The following is a 22,957-nucleotide window of genomic DNA, read 5'->3' on the forward strand; positions in this document are numbered from 1 at the left end:
TTATTCTGGTGTTCTTATTCTTATTGTTTGTCAATAAACTTTCTTTATTCCTTTTAAGTTTTATGCCTGTTTTGCCCTTATTCTAATCCATATCTCACAGCAAAAAATAAGTAATTTTCTTAGTTATTGGTTTTAAACCATGACAATAGCTTAGAGCACTCACTGGAAGTATGAGAGGTCTGAGTTAGTTCCTCTTGTCAGCCTGGGGATACAAGTCTGCATCTTCCAGCTGTCCAAAGAGTTGCCCTTGTTGCCGGGCTGGGATGAGGAGCTGCATCATATTTGCCTGCAGCTCAGAGCTGAACCCCTTTTACAGCAGAGACCACGAGTTCTGGAGACCAGCAGAAGAGCAGATGAGGGCGAGAGTGTTGTACTGTAGCCCAGTGGCTGAGACCCACAGGCAGCAAGAGAGTTGCAGGTTGTGGCTCCTGCATCTTCAAAGCGTGTAAATTTTACAGGAAACAGACCATGGATAATAATCTGAAATAATTCCCAGCCGTGACTGCATTTTGTAACTGTTCCAGGTTGGATATATTACTGTTATCAGGCTCTTTCATAGCATCTGAGCCAGGTTTTGGATTGCAGTGTTGTTGAGGGAGGTGTTGGACATCTGACTGCTCGGGCTGGACTCCTTTGATAGTGTGGGAGGAGCAGGTCAGGTGGGAGGCTCTGAGCTCCACAGCCAGATGATGAAAATTGGATGTCCTTTGAACAGCACCACAGTCTAACAAAATACAAGAATTAACTGTGTATCAAGGGGTAGGAGGATTAACTACCGAGTCATCTGTTTAGAAGGGCACTCAGGGGTAGAGACTGACTGCTCAGTCTGCTCTTAGGAGTTAGTGAGCAGTGTTTTTCATACAGGAGGGCAAGAGTTTAATTACGGACAGCAGTTTGCATGAGTGACTGTGGTGTAGTGGTGTTCAAAAAGAGTGGGAGAGAGGGTAAAACCAGCAGCTTTCCTAAGAAGAGTTTATTTCCTTGTCAAAATTGTACAAAGGCCTCAAATGCAAACTCTCCCATCTTGCAAGGACAGGCAGTGAGAATTGCAAGCTTTTCCTTGACCTCAAAACTAGGGAGGAACCAGCCAAAAAGAAGGAACTGGGTCAAATGTCTAAGGACAAGTGTGACTAGTGCAAGGATGTAGGTTCAGAATTAGAAAGGTCAAGGCACAAAATAAGATGCTAGTAAGAGAAATTGAGAGCTACAGTAAATAATTTTTAGGATGTCAAAGTCTTTGCTTCACTTTCCCTAAAGGAACTAGCATGGTAGCTGGCTTGGTATAAAATGTTTCTTGACTAAAAATAATGTAACTGTTTGGACCTCTGTGTCATCCTCGCTTGAAAGTTGATACTGTGGACTCTTCTTTGTGTCACTTGGCATCTATCCCACACCAGAATCTTGAATTTACTACTTACATTTTGGCCCGACTGGTAATAATGATTGTTATTTACAATGCTGTCTCTGCCTGCTTTACATTTTTCATATCTGACATGCAAAGTGCCTCCCAGAGGAGGTCTTTTAATCTCATGCTTCTTAACCCTCCAGCTGTGTAGAGTTTTCTCCAGTCAGTGCACAAAAAACCTACTGAGCTGCTCCTTCCCCCAGCATTAATAGGATTTTCCAACATAAATCTCTCATCTATCAATGGATTAACATGCTTGAAATGCAACTCACTGAGTAGTTTAAAAAGCTCAGCCATGGGTAATGAAATACAGTACCTTTCACCACAGTAATGCCAATTCTGATCCACACAGGATCAGAGTTACTAGGAGTTACTGCTTGAACTGCATCAGCTGAGTGTGGTTACAAACCTACATCAGGGATTTCTTGCTGGCCAGAATGGAGTGAGCTGTGCAGGCAGTGCCTTCCCATTTCAGGGAGTAGAAAGATATGCATCCACATTTAACTTAGTTTTTAAGATGTTTGCTAGAAATAAATGGTGGTACAGTTGGATTTCATTTTTTGTCCTTTTAAGGAAAAGATATGATGGGGGGCAAAAATCCTAATATGATATTTATTATTCATACTTTTCTTCAAACATGAATAATGTTTGCAATAATATGTATAAACCTTGTTCAGTTCTCAGATTACATAGTCTGGGGCACTGATTGGTGTCCTCTGCCTGTCTTCTTGGGGTAGGACTGGATTGCACACACATGAATTTTGTTCTGTTTTTAAAGCTACTTTTTTTTTTTTTTAAAGCATTCAAAAGATTTTTTTTGCATATACCTGTCACTGTATTCAGCAGTATCAACATTTTTTCTTTAAAAAAATATCACTCCCATTACAGAACTAATGTGTTTGGACCCCCTTGAGAAGGGAGACACTTGGAAAAATGAATCACAGTTTATTTCCGTACCTTGAAGTGAGGGGTGTGTGACATTTTTCCCTCTGAATTTTTGAAACCATTTCTCAAAGAAAATGAACTTTAGCCTTGGTTAAAAAGGCTATGTGGCAAAACATTTTAGCATTTCAAATAAGGGCTAAAAAACTACTACCCTTTACACAAAGTCAGGTGTGTCATTCTCAGCCTTTTTTCTTTTTTTTTTGGGCAATGCAGAGTGTGGCGATGTGTAGCATCCTAAAATAGACTTCTGCATCTGGAGAATACATCTGTTAAGTAGAGAAATTAGTGATTATATATTGGGTTGTTTTTATAATCACTCAGATGTTTTTCTGCAGAACTATCACCAAGGTTATGATTGCTCTTACCTCTTTTGTCTTCTCTTCCCTTCCTTCTTAACTATATTACCAAGCAAAATTTATAGCAGAAATCAGAACTTAAAAACTACAGTGAAATGGAGATTACTAGCATCATGATAGTTTTGAGCAAAAAAGAATCTCTGTGCAAGTAATTAGTTCTGCTTCAGCTGAAATCCTGTTTCACACAGTGTTTTCTCTTCAAATGTTTGCATGGATAAATGGATTTTGTAGCTTGCCTCACATTAGTTGTGGGAATGTTGGCTTTTTTTGTTCCATGAACTTCATAAGCTTCCGCTCTTTCCATGTAGTTTTAGTTCCTTGGTGTCTATTATAAAAATGAACTGGGGAAACTAGGATATGGATTTTGGGGTGGGTATTTCAAAAAGGATCCTTGAGCACATGGAGAACACAGGAGGAAAAACAGAGTATATGGCAGATGTGACAGCTGGTAGGAAGGTTTAATGAGTGAAGGGCCATGGGCCCTTCATCTTCAAAAAGGAAAGCCTTCACAAAGCTCCATCAATTTATTCTATTCTTTTGTCTGTGAATTCTGAGGCTGAGGGGCCACTACTATAAAATACTGAAAGTCAACATTTACATTGACAATGGTTTTGCCCCAGGTCATTTCATTCAATTCTTGGTGATAGCTGACAATGCTGCAGGTTGGGTATAGCTCCTGGCCAGTTGTCCTTCCTCTTGGGGTGGCAAAATAAAATGATTCGGCTGGGTGCAGTCAGAAGGTGTCCTGAGGTGTGAGTTTGCCAGGTACTAAAAAGAGAATAGTTAATAAAGGGTGTCTGAGGGTTGGACTGATATTGATATGAAGGTATGAAGAGATGCAGAAAATAAAAGTAATACTTGGTGTGTCTGTGTATCCTGGGGCAGCTAAGTGTCTAAATTCCCATCTCACTGAATTTTATTATAGTGTTAGTCAATGGAGGTTGATGTCTTCCTTGCTTGAGTTAGCAGTGAGACTATTTCTGTAGCTTTCTTGACTACTTCTGAAGTAGCAGCAACAGAAATCTACTAGTGATGTGCTGTGTGTTGCACAGATTTGGGCTAGTTGTAACATCCCTGTTAGGACAGTAGTTCATCACATTGGTAATTCAGAGAGTCAGTTGGTCTGAAGTAGGCCCTTCTGAGAAAGGAAGGCAGGGACAACACCTGCTAACAAATAGTTATTGTAGCATTTTTGTTAAAAATGAAGTTACTATATTGCTATACAGTCAATTGCTATAAGGCTGTGTATTTTATTATTCATCAATAAGACAACTACATATCTTCCAGTGATACACTGTTAATCTGCCAAGCAAATGCCATGGTTGGTTTGTTCCTTCTCTCCTGAGGGGATATTGTGTTTTGTGGCTGAGAGTTTTGTTGTGAAGGATGCAGAAATGGGTGCTCAACCTGCACTCATTGGTGCTAGCAAAGGCAAGAGGAAAGTTTTGTCCTAGGAGTGAAAGTGGTGATGTCTGTGAGAGGTTTTTTCTAGGAAAAATCTTGCCTCAGTCTTGTACCTGTCTCAGTAAAACTGTAGCAGCTGCACTGTCATCTTGCCCTTCACCACACGCAGATGCACTGCACCACAGAACAGAGCTGTGGACTTCAGGTGACCTTCTAAGTATGTAGGATTGAGGCACTTGGAAGGCAAATATTATATGACCTAAGAGAAAGAATGCTTGCACTGCAGTGCTTGGGGCCTCTTATTAACACTGGAAGGTTTTTGTAAAACATTTCCTATGCCAGCTCCATTAGAGCAGTATCCAGAGTCCTTCATGTTTGATATAGGAAGATATTTTTGAAATCCTTTCTTTTGAAAAGTTATCTCTGTGAATACTTCGTTGGCGTGCAATCCTTTGTTTTCTTGTTTCTTTATCAAACACCCCCCAAAAAATGTTTTTGAAATCAGGACTATTATTCATTATTTTTCTTGTTGTTTCTGTGGGGTTTTTTTTTGAGGAGGTTGGGGGTGATTGTTTGTGTTTGTTTGATTGGTTTGTGTTTATTTTTTTTAATCTAATATTTTTTATTTTAAATAGAAAATTTCCATTTTCTATTAACCCCTTCCACCAAAGACTGTGGCTCCCTTATGCTTCCCAGTTCTCAGTTCCACCTTGATTAACTTTTGAGTTGGTGGGAAAACATTTTTAATTCTTCTTGCATTCCTGTTCTGTTGCAGATTTTGACTTGAACTATTTTTGGCATTGGAGCAAGTTTACAGACTACGTGCAGTGCGTCCTCACCTTCACTGGTGTGACTGGTTACATCACTTACCTGTGGCTGGACTCCTCCCTCTTTGTGGAAACGCTGGGCTTCCTTGCTGTGTTCACTGAGGCCATGCTGGGCGTCCCGCAGCTGTACCGCAACTACCAGAACAGATCAACAGAAGGAATGAGGTACAGTGCTTGTCCCACATCAAACACGTGTGTGTGCCTTCGTGTGCGCTGTCTCTGCAGTGTGGGAATGCTTTTCCCAGAAAGGAAATGTCATCTCTACCATTTTTACTTGAAAACACAGCAGCAATCAGAGTAGACTTTCTCTCAGTAGGTGCCAGTGCAGCACTGCTGAAGGCAGTGGGAGTTCCACAGCACCTCTAAAGTCTGACCCTTTATCCAAATCCAGCTGGAGAGTTCCAAGGTGAAACATGTTCTAGTGAAGTAAACATGTGAAACCACTGCTGTTGCCATTAGCAACATGTTGTAGTTCTACTCAAGCTGTGCTACACTGGTAATTAGAAATGGTCTAAAGAGATCTTGCATATCAAAAGTAATGAAGGGATGAAAGTGTTTTGAGCCTGCAGCCTATAACTGTAAGTGTAACTCACATAATTAACTTTTTCTCACATGTCTGCTCATCACTTCTTCATACTCCATTACATTTGTAGGGAATGACATCAGTATTTATTTTTGTGTCAAAGCTTGAAACTGACATTTACAAAAGTTCCAATAGGACTTTTACAGTCATGACTGTAAAAATATGGGACAGAAAACTTTAATCTTGTGCCCACTCTTGAGTCATTAAATCAGATTATCTTTTCACACTATTTATTGGATAACTCAGATGGTAGCATTAAGATTACAAAGGCAACTTGTGGAGCTTTTTTGAGAGAAAAAACCTTCACTCATGTGGTGCATCAGTACACTGGTCTATAGAAACTATACAGCAGCAAATTCAGTTCATAGAGTTCTGTGATCATTTGTGACTCTGTCTTCTCTTTCATTGTTTCATTATGATTTCTATGCATTCCTTTTAAAATTTCCTGGGACAATTTTTACTTTGGTCAAAACAATTAACCATGCTATCCCCAAACCAAAGCAAATCTCTCCTCTTTTCACATTGTTCCCTGTACTTGTTTGGCTTGAGCATGCTTATACTAGCTACTTTGAGATCTTTTTTAACTTGAAATGTTCAGAAATTTGCCTTGATGCTTCAGGCATTTTCTGATTTGGAGTCCCTTTGGTACGGAATGAGTCAGGAATTGCTTCCAAAATATTGGGGTATTTTTCATGCACCCACTGTCTTAGAAAATGCTGTACCTGTGATATCCAGAAGGCAACTTATCTACTAGACCTTTTTTGTGCTCTGGTTTGACTTTTCCTTTTTTTTTTTTCTTCATCTGTGAATCATAATGCTGTATTACTGATGGCCACTGGTAGTGTTTTGCTTTTCCTTAACTCCTTCTTGAGGATGTTTCAGTTTTCCTATTTCTTGTATGTGCTATTAGCAAAAGGATTAAAAAAAACCCCTTTGCTCTTTGTAAACTGCTAAGCATAGAATTGCAGAATTCTCATCTGAAAGTGCTTGGCAAAAGAGTGCTGTATTTAGTCAAGAGAAGATAGCATAAAAGCTCATGTTTCCTTGCCATGGAACAGAACCAGGTCAAGCATAGCCACGCTCCATATCACTTGGGCCCATGGTTCCAGAATGCATTCCCCTCTCTGGTTCCACTCTTGAAGCAGTACTCTGTGTGGCATTGGACATTGATGGGTCTAGGCACTGATGAGGTAATGCACACCTTTGTGTTGCTGAACTGCAGCACATGCCGCACATTTTCCTTCACATGTTGGTGCTCTTTCTTTTTTTCAGGTTAAACTGTGGTTTTATATATGTTGCAGGTACCACACACACTTCATAGTACCATACAATCCTAAATTGATTGGATGTTCTCTTAGCATTTCTGGGCTGTTCCTCCTATGAGAGTGAGTGACTTTCGCCAGTGTATTGCCTTCTGTTGAAGGAGCTGTTGGAAATACTTCCTCTGAACTTCATTTCCTCTGCCTGCTTCTCTAAGAGCATATCAAGATACCCCTGTCATGGAAACACTGAAGGGAGAGTGTAACAGTGTGGTCAGCCTACTTGCATGGGTATTTACCAGGTGAGGGCTGGCTGATTCCCATGCTCTGTGCAGTTATTTACAGCTCAAGGCAGAAATAACCACGTGCGTGGATGGTTACACTGTTGGAAGCAATTGCACTGGGGATCTGGGCCAAAATGTCTGTCTGCCAGCCATGCTCTTAGCAAGACACAGTGGCAAGGAAAAAGAGATGAGTTTCTAGTGTCTCTATGACTTTAAGCTTAATGGGGAGAGCAATGAGTATTAAGCTGTTCTATATAGTGACCTTTTTGTCAATCACCACATTGGTTGGAGGTGGTAACTTCTTAAACCACAGTAATTCTGTCACCCAGTGCAGGAGTGCAGTCTGTGTCCCTGATAAAGATCACAGTCTTTACTGCTGCCAGAGAAGTGGTTGTTCACAGGTCCTCATGGCTTGGCTGAGAAAAGCTGTAACATGCTCTGTCTCTGAACTGGGACAGAGCAGCTGATACATTAACATGGTTTAGCAAACAAGTCCTTCCATAAAGGTTAACTGTTGAAAAAGAAATGGAGAATAAGGTCTCAGTATGTGGCCCCATCTGATCAGAGTATCCTGCCAGACTCCTCTGATACTCTTGTTTCTGAAAAAAGGCCACACAACCCACAACCCTTCCCCCCAGTAACACCTGTTTAAGTGAGAGGTTGAGGACATCTCACACTTGAGCTAGCAGTCATTTCCCGATAAACAAACTTTGAGATCAGGGGCCATGAGATAGCTAAATGGGAGAGGTGACTGCAGTGGCAGCTGGGATACCATTTAGAAGCCTGTTGTGGAAAGGGTCCTATCATCTCACCTCTGTATTTCCATTTGCTGCTGCCTGCAAAGTCCCCTACTGATAATGTCCTCTGTCTGAGGTAAATGTCCAGAGGGCATTTGCAGCTTAGACAATTATGTTTGTTGTAATAGAGCATGGCTGGAGTGAAGGAATCACTTACCTGCTTTGTCGAGCTCCTACTCCTAGAGAATGAGTCTGGTTCTTTAATATCTCTGTTATGCTAGATAGAGCTCCTCACATCTTATTTTTAAGTTTTCATTTTTCCCTTCCTCTCTCATTTTCCTTCTTTTTGTAGGATTATTTCCACTAGGTCCTGTAGCTTCCTCCTCTGTTCTGACAGAGCAGAGACCAAAGGAGAAGTTGGAAAGAAATGGTAACAATAAAAGTAGAAAGGAGATGCATGCTGAGTAGCAGCTTTTGTGAAGTTACTGTAGTATGTCCTTGTGAGTTGATGATTGATGGGTGGAAATTTTCCTATAATTAAGTAAACAGCTAAGCTAGTCAAAGCAACAGAAATTTTCGTCATGTTCTCTTTGACAATTCACCTGATTACTTTTGGAATGAGTACTTTATGAAAACTTGGAGCCCTGTTTAGGTACTTTTGAATGGTTGCAAACCTAAATAGTACAGTAGTAGTTACATAAATTATAGTACTAAACTTGACAGAAGTGCTTTGTAATGAATTGTGTTAATACCTATCAAAGAAATACTCACTTAATCTCCATTCTTTTCAAGAACTAAACTAGTTCTGTCAGGTCACCTAGTAAAAGACTAGTTTAATTACTTTAATTACTGGGGTGGATTAGAATTATAAGTGATTATGTTAGCAAAAAGAGAAAAGCTGCCTCAAAGTTAAAGAGCTTTAGAGTGTTTGAGAAAAAAAAGGTGCTATGACATTAAAAGATTGTTCATCACTTGTAAATTTTCTTTATATTATATGGTAAAATATTTCAAGATTTGACATCCAGAACACCTCTATCACCTGTTAGGAGTCAGAGCTTGTGAATGCTACAGTCAGGATCTGATGCTCCTTGTATTATTAACTGCTTTTGTTTTGGGACAAAAAACATACAGACAGGAACTTTGTAATTTATCTTTGTGTCCCCACTCCTTCTAGGATAGTTGTCTCCCAGTCACTTTCTCTTTCTAATTAAGTGCATTTGTGAGAAAAGGTGGTGTTCAACAGGAGGCAGTGGAAAGGGTAGGAAGGTTGACTCTGGATCTGGCATTGCTGCACACAGAGTTCAGTGCACTGGGAGAATTACATCCTTGTGTGGACAACAGCTTTTGTGGAATTCTTGTAGGGGGGCCTTTTGCAAGATTTTTTCTCAAAAATCACCTGGCAGTAACCCTTTTTGACTGCCAGCTGCTGCTCAAACCCCATGGAGAAGCATTTCTTTTCAGTCAGAGCTGCTGCATGGTACAATCTTCCCAGGTCCAAGAAAGGTCTGGCAGTAGGACTGGGCTGCGTATCTTGAAATCTCAGAAGGCACAGCCCATTGGCTACCCAAATGTGCCTGTCAGTTGTTAGTTTGGAAACATGTGGTTTCAAAAAAGCAAGGTCTTTTTGCAGCAGTAGTTGAGATCCTGATATGCACTGTTGTCTCTTCCCTGACTGCACCCTGGGCATGGGATGGCCCTTGCTGTGCCTGGCTCAGGGATGCACTTGCAGCTCCAGGGTTGGAAGGACACAACCAGGGAAAATCTGTGTCATCCCTCTGCAGGTAGTTTCCCAGGTCTGTCTCCTTGCTCATGGACTGCTTTCAGTCTGCTTGGAAGGAGCCTCCTTGCTGCATGACTTTGACTGCTGTGTTTGGCTGCCATTGGGTCGGGGGCGCAGAATTTCACTGCCTGGAGACAGCCAACACAATCAGTGACTCTGCTTATGTGTTGATAGAAGACTGTCTTGAGAAATCCAGTCTGAAAAGGCTGAATGAGGATAATCTCGGGATTTCATTCAATTGGGTTATTGTGCTATGAAAGAAAAATGTTAATTTAGTCCCTCCTGTGGCAGTGCTGGGTCAGTCACAGTGATTATCCTGTTTTAAAAAGCAAAAATCACTGAAGAAGAAACAATTGGCATTTATTGTCTCAGAAGCTGCTGGAGTCAAGAGCTGCAAATTATAAGGCGCTTTTTCATTCAGAAATGTTTGATAAGGTGTGCTGCAGCTGTGAGCTTGTTATCAGCAAGTGTTTATCTGAAATTTATCCAGTGAAATGAATACAGTATAAAGATATATGAAAGAAACACATTCTATTAAATGATTCTAATATGTATATATATTTAATATATTATTTACTTTTCTCCTCTATAGATAATATTAAAAACACCAGAAGACAGTATTTCTTAGAGAAATAAATTTTATTGTTGGTTGCTTTTATTGAATACTGCTCTATAACTTTTTCTCTTTATGAGATATGCAGCTCTTTATATCATTTTTCAGGAGTAACTTTTGACTTCTGAGAACAGTGTTTGTCCCAGAGACAAATCCTGGATTTATTCAAATGCTGTGATGATTAATGAAAGCTGTATTGTGAATGATGTCAATGAATGCCTGTATTGTGTTAACCAGTTGCTGTGATAAACAGATGTAGAAGGCTTTTTTCAGGACTGGCTAACCAATGTCTGGGCTGGCCACTTCCTTCAGTGAGATTTTAGATTTAAGGAGCTTGGGCAAGTGGTCTAAAAATACTTTGGTTTCTTGGGATATTTTAGCCTGAGGGAATTTTTTATTTGTGAATAAGTGAAACAGCTTCAGTGAATTACTTCCTTTGGAGTAACTTGAGTTCCTTCTTTTATTCTATTTAAAAGAAAACAAACCCCTGTGCTAGAGGGGAGTGGCAAGACTTGTACATGTTTCTGCTCAAGGGCCAACTATGTATTAGCTTTCTCAGAATAAATTTAGTTTGATTAAAAAAGGGAGGCAATTCACATCTGTTCTGGCAACTTTGTTACACATCTGTGCTTTTTTTTGGGAGGCTCCATAAAGAAGTAAGAGAAATTAACTGGAAAAGAGCTTTAAAAAGGTCTAGAAAGAAGGGAAGTAAAAAGAGAATGATGCAGGCAATGGCCATATTGAATGTTACAGGTTTTTTTCTCTTCAGCTCCTGTTTCTCAGTGTCAGAAATTGCATGTATGAGAACAGAATCAAAGAAATAGGAGTAGGGATAATGGATGCTTATGCGAGAGATTTCCTTTCCTGAGTATGCCACATACACAAAGCAGACACTGACCAGTACAGTGGAGACCTGAGATAGGAGTAAGTTGTGTCCAGTCCAGAACTAACACCAAGGAAGATGCTGAGTAGAGAGAGAACTGTTTCCCACAGGCTTTGGCATTGTACCCTCCAGGTACTGATTAAGCAGTTCTTCTGTTACTCTTAAAATAGCAGCTGCTTTATATATTGAACAGAGAACATGGAAGAGGGTGGGCCTCTTAGAGAGGTGAGGGCCATTTAATTCAAACAAACAAACAAACAAATGAAACCTCTCCCAATACAGTTTTATGGATTCAAATCATCTGACCCAACTAAGAAGCAAGTTTTCACTCCATAATGCATTGTGCAGACAGTAATAGGGACTAAGTTATGAAAGAGAAAGTACTTCTCAAGGGACTAGTTAGGATCTAAAAGTTAAATATGGGACCCTGGCAAATGGAGAAATCAAGCATGAGCTACATTGGGTAAATGTGAAATTAGTAGCTCTACTTTAAAGTTGTTTGTACTTAGGGCTGTATAGCCCATTCCTTAGTTTTGCTGCCTTTCCTATTGCACTAATCAGAACTGTCACTGTGCCTACAAATTGCCTATTTTAAACTATACATACAATTTACTGTAGTTCTGTGATTGTCTGTCCTTTGTCTACTCAGTTCCTTAGTTTTTTTTGTGGGCTGACAAAATTGTTGTCATTACTTCTGTGGCTCCAGCCAGCATTTGTAGTTTTCTGGGGATTGTTTATCTTTGATGACATTTCCTCTTTTGCTTCTAGCACTGATCAGCTGCTTGCTATTGTCCTTTATCGTGGCTTTTATGTAAAATTTTCCAAGGTTTTTCATTTCTGGACTTTGCATACACATCCAGGTTTGCATAATAGTCAATGAACAATTTTCATGACTAGATGGACAAGGTTTTTGTACAACTGTAAAGCTTACTACAAACAGCTTGTCTTCTCAGCCTTTTCATTTGTAATAGTTCTAGTAGGCAAAAGGAACATCAGATTCTGTTCCCAAATCTGCCTGTTTTAAGGCTAAGAGTTTAAAGAAAAGTAGTCTGTAGTCCTCAGAAGATTTCTAATTTCTTCTTCCTTGAAAGTGTTACTACATCAGGAAGATAGGCATGCTTGGTCTCAGTGCACTCAGGATGAAGGCAGAGTCCTGTCAGCATGTGAACAGATGGATTGAAACTATTTTGTTCTGATCCTAGGAATTAAATGGATTCTCTCCTCCAGACCCTCTTTTCACTTGGAGCAGACCCAGGTTCAAGGACCTGCACTTGCTGCTTGACTCTCTGCAGATCTATGGCCTGTGGATTTCTGAGCTGGGCCAGCACTGCAGTCACCTCTGCGCTTGCCTGCTGTGTCTTCCCAGAGCTATTCTTTCAAGACCTGCAGCAGCACAGTGTGAGGCTCCAAAGATAGTTCTTTGTGCCCTGTACACTCAGCACATCTGAGAACTTCAGGAACTGAGGAAAGGGACAGGTGGAAAAATCCAGGAGGGAGGCCTTCCTTCCCTCAGCCTCCCCATACTTCTGTCAGTGTGAGCAGCAGTATCCACTTCCCTTAAGCATCTCTAAGGTTGTAGCACAGTGTGGACTGCTAAAATTCTTGCCCATGTTGAACCTCTTCCTCATTTCTCTTCCCCTGGCACCTCATCTCCTCAGTTGGAAAAGTAAATTCAAAGCAAATTACTTCAAACCAAAAGCATTCATCTTTTACAAATAGTTCAAGGCTTCTGTACAGTAATAGGAATAAAGCTCTGCTGGTATGTTTAATGAGTGCTCTCTCAGTAGGTGCTTTTCTCTGTTCCCTGAGAATTTGAATTACAAGAGAAAATTTATTGTACTTCTGTTACAAAACCATTCCATTAAGTTTAGGTACTTCATCTTCCTCTGGCAAGGAAGTGTCATGCAAGGTATTTTGCATAGATAAGGTCAGGTCAAGGCACAAAAGGTGTGAATTGAGCCTGTCATGAAGATACTGAAGAGATTAAAGTTTTCTAAAAATGTTGTCTTCCCCTGTTACCTAACAAATTTGGAAACAAAAGTGCCTCTGTTCTTGACATTCCAGCACCTGTATTGTTTTGTGAGAGTTCACCACAGCCAGTTGTGTAAGTGGGTTAAATTACCTGCTTAGTTGTTGCAGAGCTGTCTGCCTCAGTGCAGTAGGAGTGAGTGGGATTAGAAATACGGAATAGAAGTAAACTGAGATTTGAGTTTGAAGAAATGTAGGTTGAGATGCAAGGATGCAAACAGCCATAATGGTAATATACTGACTGTGATGAAGATCTGTAAAGTCAGCAGAGTGGTGAGTAATTTGAGTACAGATGAGCCAGAACAGCAGAAAAAAGAGCAAGGAACCTTAGCTCAGGAAGTGACTTTGCAGGGTGGTCCAGCAAGACTGCTGGGAAGAATTGGGTAGAGAGTGATGGGAGTCAGGCAGATGCGAGTGGGTCAGCTACAGAGATTTTCTCTTTCACATTTGACCTGTAATGGTGTGTTTGGTCCCCTGCTCCTCAGATACAGGGGGACAAGCAAACAGAAGGAGTGGGAAGTACAGAGACTGACATACTGAATGATGTTCCCATAAGCTGAGATTGGGAGGAAGTGCTCATAGTATTCTTGAGTGGAATGTAGAAAGAAAAAAAATCTTGATATCAGAAAAACATGTTTGAACAAGTCCAAAAGGTAGGTAGGGTTTTAGTTTGTTCTGGGGAGGATGGCTAGGAATGATATATGTCTACATCATGTAAGGGAATTACATGCCTAGCCAGATGTCCTGATATTGTTAGGCAAGCTTTCAGGGTTGTTGTGGAAGCCTTGTCCTGTAAGATACTCGGTCTTGTATTAGAGAACTTCCTAAAACATGACTTATAGCGTAGAAGGCAGCAGATGGCAAGAGTTTGGTAATGAAGATAGGCTAGGGGATGTCCATCCTTGTTGAACTGCAAAAATCCTACTTGGGCTGAAATTTTAAAATTTGTTTCATGCTAGTGTGTTTGGGATGTGATCATGATGCTTTTATTTCCTCCCTACAGCATTAATTTCTGCCTACAGCAGGGCTTCAAAGCTCTGCAGCCACCATGGGTCAGTGGCAATGTGGAAAGTGGCTCAGAAAGGGTTGTTTTGTGCTGACAAAGCACAGCCTTCCCACTGGGCTTTGCTTTGAGAAGCAGAGAGGTGTATGGTGTGTCACTGTCAGCAGTAACTTCAGTTCTGCACCTCTGTGTGCACATGAGCATGTGGAAGCAAAGGGAGAAACCTGTCATTCCAGATAAAGAATTAGGTGGTGACATACCTTCATACAGAGCTTGCAAGGAGTTATTTCACAGAATCAATAAGGTTGGAAGAAACCTCTAAGATTACTGACCTTGTCTTAACATTATTTGATTACAGCCATTGACCTAACACTGCCAGGTCTGCCATTATTTCCTTACAGTGCTAAGGTGTTATGGAGGAGAATGCAAGCTTTGTTCTTGCAAATTTCTCTCCAGACAGTAATCTGGACTTTGTCCCTGAGTGATCACTCTTCTTTTACCCACTTGTGTGTTTGGGATTTTAATTTCCCCAGTGTTTTCCTAGAATGTGAGAAGTATTTTTACTAACTGAGGGATGTAATTATTCATGAAGAGTAATGACTGCAACATCATTAGGTTTTGTCCTTGTAGAAGCTGGCTTTGAAGACAAGTGAACTCCAGTCATCTAGAACAAGGAAAGCACTAGAGGTGGGACTGTTACTTTGTGTATGTTGACCAAAAAGGTAATTGCAGTTATTCAAGTAGAATACTAGAAGTGTGCTCAAGCTATGTTCTTGTTATCATATGAAGGAAAATGTGCTCATATTACCTCGAGTTGGATGAAGGATCTGATGATCTCTTGGTTGTCTGGGGCAGAAAGAAAGGAAGATTTAAAAGCATTGCTTTGAGCCTTTGTATATGCAGCTATGCTGAAGCAAACCTGTATTTCCTCATGTCTTTTTATTACCTTTCAAATTGAATTTGTCCCAAGTTATTTAGAGCAGGAAATACACTGAATGGTGTTGCACAGGGACATTATGTTGCTACTTCTTGGCATTGGCCTTGCAGGACATAGCAGGGATGTCCCTCCTGGCAGTGGGCAGGCTGCAACTACTGGGATGTGGCATGCCAACTCACCCTGCAGGAAGCAAGCCATGGGAAGGAATGTTGCTTCCTGGGATTTGTTTCCCTGTGCCCTTGCATGGCAGCAAGCCCTTTTATCACCCACCTTTCAGTGCATGATGTGGGGCCCCAGGGTGGGCTGTGCCAAGTGGCTGGAGAGAAGATGGGCAGCAGGAGAGCATCTAGAGCAGCATGAGCCAGCAGCTGTGCCTGCAGCTCCACCAACTGCAGTGCTGTTAGTGGGAGGTGAGAGACAGGGAAGCAGGGACAGATCCTCAAGAACAACTTCACAAGTGAGATGTTGAAGGATGGTGTGATTTAGGTGTGCTCTACACCATCCTCATTACGTTGACAGTATCGTGTGTTGGCAGCTGACTGCAGTTATTGTGAGAGGTGCAGGACATGGTTTTCTGCCCTGGCACCAGAGGAAACCTGGTCCCTGCCATGGCAGTGGGTCTCAAGCTTCCCAGTTCACCAGCAGCAGAAGCAGAGCCTGTCTGATCTGTGTTCATACCACATGCCTAAGCAGACCTGAGCTTTGCAGTCTGGCTGGCATCCATATGTGTCTCCTGCAGAAAGGGCACTGGTGTGAATTGTGGCTCAAATCGCTCCTCTGATCCACGGGAGAGGTTTATTTTCACGCTGCTTCACAAAACTTGGTGTTTTTTGTCCTGTTTAAGACCTGCTGCTCTTCTTTCTGCAACACAAGTTGTAGAGTACTAGAAGTACTTTGTGTCTGTCAAGGGCTACCAGTTTCTGCACCCCTACAGACTGAACTTTAGGTACAGATGCTTGGCATAGTTGGAGGCCATATTAGTGATCCTGGCCTGTCTACCGGCCCCATGCAGCATATCTTGTAGTTTCCCCTTGACTGTGTTTTCATAGGCATGCTCTAATAAATACTGGCTTTTGGGTGGATATGCAACATGGGATCAAAATGCCTAACACTGCCATTCTTGGGAGTTTAGAAAACAGATATTAATGAAAAAAAATATTGACAAATACCCATTTACCTTGTTTTTCTGTGAAACTTTTTTGTTTAGGTGCACCTTTCTGGGTTTGTTGGCCTGATGGTGTTTCAGAGCGAAATAGTGCATTTCATCTTTCCTCACTGATGAGTACAGTCCCTGAAAATCACAGGAACTTTTAGAAAATTTGCTCTTGGATTACAGCTGACTGTGGTATCAATTGCTTGTGGATATGGCTTTAACTCAACTGCTTCAGCTTGGTTACAGAGGTCCAAAATAAATGCTGGATCTCTCTTGCTGCATGCTCCTCTTAATTCCTGCTAGTATTGTGGGGCTATAGAAATGTCTTTCTCTGGAGATGGTCAGTGCTGCTTCAGCCTCAGAGGAATTGCTGAGAAGTGAGGTAAGGCACCCACACCAAGCAGGGCACGTAGGACTAGTGAACAGTTTCATGCTTGGATTCCCAGCTGGCTGTGCAATATTTAAAACAAGATCTTTGCTCGTTCACACAGAAGGACCTGTCTTAGGGTATGCACACTTAGTTTCCATGTTTTCAAACTTCAGACACTTTGGATATCTGATCCGTGTGTTTTCTTTTTCTTCTTTTCCTTTTAATAGTTTTTGGCAGGCTAAGCAGTTTGGTTAGTATGAGGAGGACTCCTTTTTTTGTTAAGCCATATGGCATTTTGTCAGAAACAAATACTCTATTAATTTTTGTTTGTTTTGTACAGTGTTAAAAATAACATGGCATTCGTGTTTCATGTTTTCTGGTCTGTGTTTCACTGCTGTTGGCAGACCAGCCTCTGATTGAAGTGCAGTGTTAGGGATGCTTGCTGTCTTTTCTAAGCAGACTATTTTGGAGCTGCAAATGGGACCTGAAAGTTTTCCAAAGTCAGGATGTTACAACTGAATCTGCTTCCTCTTCCAGACATTCCTGTGCAAATGACTTGTGGGAGGTAGCAGCTTAAAAGGTTGCTGGAAAGATACCTTCTGTACCTTCTTTCTCACTTCCCAAAACCAAATGCAGTGTTGAAAATAGTCACTGACAGGCTGCTTCTGTGTGAACTTAATTCCTGAACAAAATACTATATTGTTAGCTTTTGAATTACCTTATTCTGTTTTTGTATCCCGTCATTCAAAGATTCGTCACTGTGTTTTAACATATATGAAAGTCAAGTGCTAATATATGAAGAAATGTGTGAAACTGTGTCAGTCTAATCAGATTTCCTGATTTGGCAGAACCTGTGTCATGGCCAAGATGTGGCTGTAATGTCAGGCCATGATGTGTGGAAGTTGTGGACTTCCACTGATTCTTGAACAAAGACTCCAGGCTAATTATCTTCTTTATGTAGGTAAAGGTCAATAAACTATAATGTTTTTTTCTCTTATCAAGCATAACTTAGAAGTTTTGAGTTCATCAAGTGTCTGAGCACAGTTAGCCCTAAGTTTTTGACTGTAGCAGGATGTAATTACATCAGGGCAACACGTACCTCCTGTTGCTATTTGTGCTGAAATGTCTGCTCAAACCACTACAGGATTTTTCAATGGAAGTCACCGTCTAATATCTGATTCTCTCAGCGTCTTCCAGCGTGCAGGGTATTTTTGGGTTTGTGTGTTAAGCTACAAACATGCAGAGTCATAACATCAGTGTGAGAATATCTGCAGTGCAAACAGGAAGCAAGTGTCTTTTTTCTTCTGCATGTTTTGTGCTCAGTCCCAGCTTGTGTTCTGCAAACTGCTGCTCTGCAGCCCTGCTGCTGTTTGGATGGATGGTTGCAACAGGCTTAAGGCAGACTGGTTCACCAGGGAAGTGGAAGAGGGGGCTTCACATCTCATGTTCTTTTACAAGATCCTTCTTTTTGGTACAAAAGTTTTGTTCTTTCAGATGAAAAAAGAAGAAAGGTGTGATGATCTACAAGTGATTAATGTTGAGCAGAGTGTGCAAAGACTCTGAGGGAAAATCAGAGACTTGACACCGTTGCAGCCAGGTTTTGTGCAGAAGGGATAAAGATGCTGAAAAGCTTTGATTAGAATAGTATTAGTGCTGGATAAGGCAGATTGAACCTGAATATCTGGCAGATATAATTGTTTTGTAAATTACTCAGCCTCCAGTATAGTTCCACAGAAAGAAACAACAGAATATGGTTTGAGGTTTTTTCCTCTTTTGAATGTAGCTCTTTCGACGTCTAAATAATTTCAGAAATAATTCTATAAAAATTAAGTTTTGTTGACTGACTGCAGATAGTCTGTTACTGGTAGCTGTTATTTACCTCTAGTTCCTGTCACTTGATGATTAATATACAGCATACAGGGAACCTGAATGAAACAAGTTATTCCATGAGAAAAGTGAATACTGTTTTCCAGCATGTAATTTATTTAGCAAATGAAGACGGGTGCAGCTTGTTTATGAAATCTGCTATCAGTGGTAGAGAAGAGCAGCACCATAGGGCATTTTCGTATTACCATATTAAAAACCATCATTTAGCAACCCACCCCTAGCCTAGTGTCTGATCAGAAGGGCTGGTGTCTCTCTGAGAATTTATTCTAGCAGCAGAATAAATAAGTGCTCTTTCAGATTTTAAAAATAGTTGAAATAATACCAGCTTTTCCCCTTTGTGGTCGTTTGCAATTTACACAGACTTGGCACTGGCTCTTAGTACATTAACAACTCCTTCTATCCAGCTCAGCTGTGAGGAAGGTGCTTGCTTTTTAGGAGGTTTGTTGTCATTGGATACTGCAGTGCTGATGTACATTACTGGGAAGTGCTATTTTTACCACAAGTCTGCCTCAGCCTCTGGCAATACCAGCTATTTGAACGCAGTTCCTGCCTCTCCAGTTGGCATCTCTGTTGTCACACAGACAAATATTGCCATTTGTTTATTTCTGCATCCCCAGGTTGCTTTCTGGCACTGCTCACCCCTAACCTGCTTTCTCATTTGTGCTAAGAGCAGTTGTGCTGTCCTCCTAGAGCATATTCTCCATATCGACAAGGTGAGCATTTCCTGCCTTCTGCATCTCCCCAGCTTAGCTTGGGGCTATTTAGGGAAAGAAATATTTACTCCTAAGTCCTGCTTTGCTTTGTAGCTAGTACTGCACAGCTTGGCTTGTGTGACTTTGCAGATAGCAGGAAGATGGAGTGTGAAGTTGGTTTTTGTGAGATAGTCTTGGAAATTTTTTGCTGCATGCAGCCTCTTTGTGCCGTGCTCTCCAGTCTCAGGCAGTGTTGATGGTGGGCCCTGATTGCCTATTGTAGCAAAGCCTCCTCTGCATTAGCAGTGAAGCATTTTCTCTTTCACTGTGAAGCCAAGGGTCAGACTTTGGTGCACCAGAGTCTGTGATCTACCAGCCTTCAACACCTGGCACATGGCAAAGGTGCAGATCCATGGGCTGAGGTTGGTTGTATGAGCATCACCAAGACCAAATGCCGGGTCCTGCACTTGGGTTGCAACAAGCCCAAGCTACGGGCTTGGGAAAGAGTGGCTGGAGAGGTCCTCAGCAGAAAAGGACCTGGGAGTGCTGGTTGACATCCAGCTGAATATGGAGATATTCAAAAGATGTGCAGATGCGCCATATAGGAGTGTGGCGTAGAGGTGGACTTGGCATGGTTGGGTGAGTTTAGGTTAATGGTTGAGCTCAGAGATCTTACAGATGTTTTCCAACCTAATGATTCTATGACTCACTCAGCAAATACAAGGTTACTATACAGCAGTGGAACAAGGGCTTAGGTGTGCTCTCTCCTCTTCTCCACAACCAGCTGAAAATTCCCATTTCTTCTAGATGATAAAATTCTCCCTTTTTCACAGACACTGCTCTTTTCTCCACCAGGTCAGGTAAGAGGCAGCTATCTGCCTGAGGTAGAATGGTGTCTTTCTTGTCTACCTCAAAAGTAAGAACGAATATAAGAATTACCTCTCTTCCCCAGGTGACTGGGTAAAGTTGAGAAGCTGCAGACAAAAACTGGCTCTTCTGTGCAGTGTGGCATCCTGCAGTGACACAATAGCTGCAAGGTATGAGAACAGTGACAGTGTATCCATGCCATCCATCCCTCATAGTCATACACGCACTGCTGCATCATTGCAAGTGACATCTGCATATGCAGCAAGGACAGAGCAATTGCAAATCCCAAACTGGGGGGAGGGCCATTACTATTGCACTGAGAATCTGGAAACTAGGACTTGACAGAAGCTGTCTTGATGGTGTAAACTTCATCCAGTCTGTCTCAGGCCTGTGATGTGGTAGTCGGGGCAGGGCCAGTTCTGTTTCCCCCAAGGTGCCACACAGACACTCAACAGGTTTCTCAGCAAGCTGAAACTTTGAGGCTGTGTGTGCAAACAGGTGCAGATTGAGATGAGAGCCAACAGCAGTTGTATCTTTTCCTCTCCCTGGAGTGGGCACTGGAGGAGTGAGACACGTACTGGCTTGGAGAGGGTACTGGGGGCATTCCAGGGTGATTGGAGTGGTGAGATGAGGGTCCTGCACCAGTATGCACCTCTTTGTTCATTCCCTAGCTTTACCCTTATTGGGTGATGTTGGATGATGCCAGGTGCTCACTGTGCACTCACCAAGGAGCACTCATACTGCTCCTGCTTCTTGGCTGACAGGGGAGAGAAAATTGCAACAAAAAGCGCATGGGTCAAGATAAGGAGGGGGAGATCACTCACCAGTTACCATCACAGGCAAAACAGACTCCACTCAAGGAAATTGATTTAATTTATTGTAAATCAAAATCAGAGTACAGTAATGAGAAATAAACCCAAATCTTGAAACAGCTTCCCCAGACCTCTCTCTTCTTCCCAAGCTCAATCTTATTTTATCTTCTCTACATTCTCACACAAATGGCCCAGAGGGACAGGGAATGAGGGTTGCAGTCAGTTCATCACACATTGTTTAATTCTCCATGCTCTTCATGCTCTTTCCCCACTCCATTTGAGGTTCCTCCCAGGGAGACAGTGCTTCATGAACTTTTTCAGTGTGGTTCCTTCCCATGGAATGCAGTTCCTCATGAACTGCTCCAGTGTGCGTCTTTTCCCTGTGTCTTTTCCATGGGGTGCAGTCCTTCGGGAACAGATTGCTCCATCATCGGTCTTCCCAAGGGTCACAAGTCCTGAAGCTGATCCAGCTTTGCTGCTTTGGGCCACACTTTCCGTGGACCTACATGATCATGCCAGGGACCTGCTCCATTACAGGCTTCCCATGGGGTCACAACCTCCTTTGGGTATCCACCTACTCCAGGGTGGATCTCTGCTCCCCAGTGGACCTCCATGGGCTGCAGGGGCACAGCTGCTTCACCATGGTCTTCATCATAGGCTGCAGAGGAATCTCTGTTCCAGTGCCTGGGGCACCTCTTCCTCCTCCTTCTGTACTGGCCTTGGTGTCTGCAGGGCTATTCCACTTGCATGTTCTCACTTTGCTCAGCTGTCTGCTGTGTAGTTCAACAGTTTTTTTCCCCCTTCTTAAATATGTTATCCCAGAGGTGCTACCACTGTCACTGATGAGCTCAGCCTTTGCCAGTGACAAGTCCATCTTAGAGCCAGCTGGCATTGGCTCTCTTGGACTTAGGGGAAGCTTCTGGCAGCTTCTCACGGAAGTCACTTTGTAGCCTGCCTCCCTGGCCCCTGCTACCAAAACCTTGCCACACAAACTGTCTGTCCCAAATTCAGGTCATTTTCAAGGACTTGTGTACCAAGTTTCCATTTCTATTTTTGTTCCTGTCATTCCCTGTCCTGTTCCAGTCTCTTTTTTCTATACTCTTCTCATCTGACCAACCTCTTGCCTCCTCTGCTGTCTCCTTTGCTTTCCTCTGTGGCCCTTCATTGCCTTTTCTTACCTCTTACATGACACTGTCCCCATTTGCTTGCTAAGCTCTTTGTGCTTACCCCATCTTTTGGTCTCTGCTGGATGTGCTCCTTTTGTCCAGTCCCAGCCTCTCCTCTGGGAGGGCAGCCAGCACTCCCACAGTCATTATTTTGCATCAGGCCTGAGAACTTTGGTGCAGCTGCAGGGCTGAGTGTTGTGGGATGACAAGTGTTTTCTGTATTTTATTTTCATTGTACCTTGGTGATTTGCAGGTTTTTGCTGGTGCTTTGTCCAAGCAGAGAAAGGTGTGGATTTTTTGGTCCACAGACCAGTGGCATTAGCTCTTTAAACTCCCTGTAGCATTTTTTAAAGATAATTTTTGTCAAGGACAGGTTGAGATTTTCATGTGTGTGGAGCGTGGTCATGTCCTAGTGAGAATTCCAGGCATGTTGATGATGTCCTTGAGTGTCAGATGTATGAGCTGAAGTGCAGGCTCTGGAACATGCAAAGGCTGTCAGAACATGCACCAAGTTTTCCAGCCGGTATTGCAGACTGTTGAGTTCACAGGTGGCTTCCTAGCAAAACACAGACTTTCTCTGGCAAACTTGACACAGCATGTGACACAGCTAGAGGTGTGCTTGGCTCCTGTGGTGCTGCTGAACTGTGGGTGTCCTTAAGTTTTCCCTCAGTGATTGATTATTCTTTCTTTGAGGGGGTTAACTCTTCTGTAGGTTGTACATCTTCTGACTCTGTATCTTCTCCTCTGCAACTGCACTGCACTGTAAGGTCACTTTAAAAACCCAGCTGGCTTTCTCCATTGGGAATAAGTGGCAAATATCCTTTGTATTAAGGATATTTGTTAAATTCCTATTTAGTTATCTCATGGTATTGCCCTTCTGTCAACAGTGAGCAGTTAGTTTGAACATGGTTGAGCATGTGTTTTTAGTGAGGGCCCATTGCCATGCTAGGACAGATTCACAATTAA

General features: G+C 42.0%; 1 protein-coding gene across 2 annotated transcripts in view; it reads left to right on the top strand.

The window, feature by feature from the left end:
• SLC66A2 (solute carrier family 66 member 2) overlaps positions 1–22,957 on the top strand; it is a 65,812-nt gene that overhangs the window by 38,436 nt on the left and 4,419 nt on the right. For both annotated transcript variants that reach the window (XM_015618395.1, XM_015618396.1), the window contains one exon: positions 4,886–5,102. In XM_015618395.1, coding sequence (XP_015473881.1) covers positions 4,886–5,102 — 217 coding nt within the window. The remainder of the gene's footprint in view (positions 1–4,885; positions 5,103–22,957) is intronic.

The sequence above is a fragment of the Parus major genome, chromosome 2 (assembly GCF_001522545.3).
Source record: "Parus major isolate Abel chromosome 2, Parus_major1.1, whole genome shotgun sequence".
Taxonomy (NCBI): Eukaryota; Metazoa; Chordata; class Aves; order Passeriformes; family Paridae; genus Parus; species Parus major.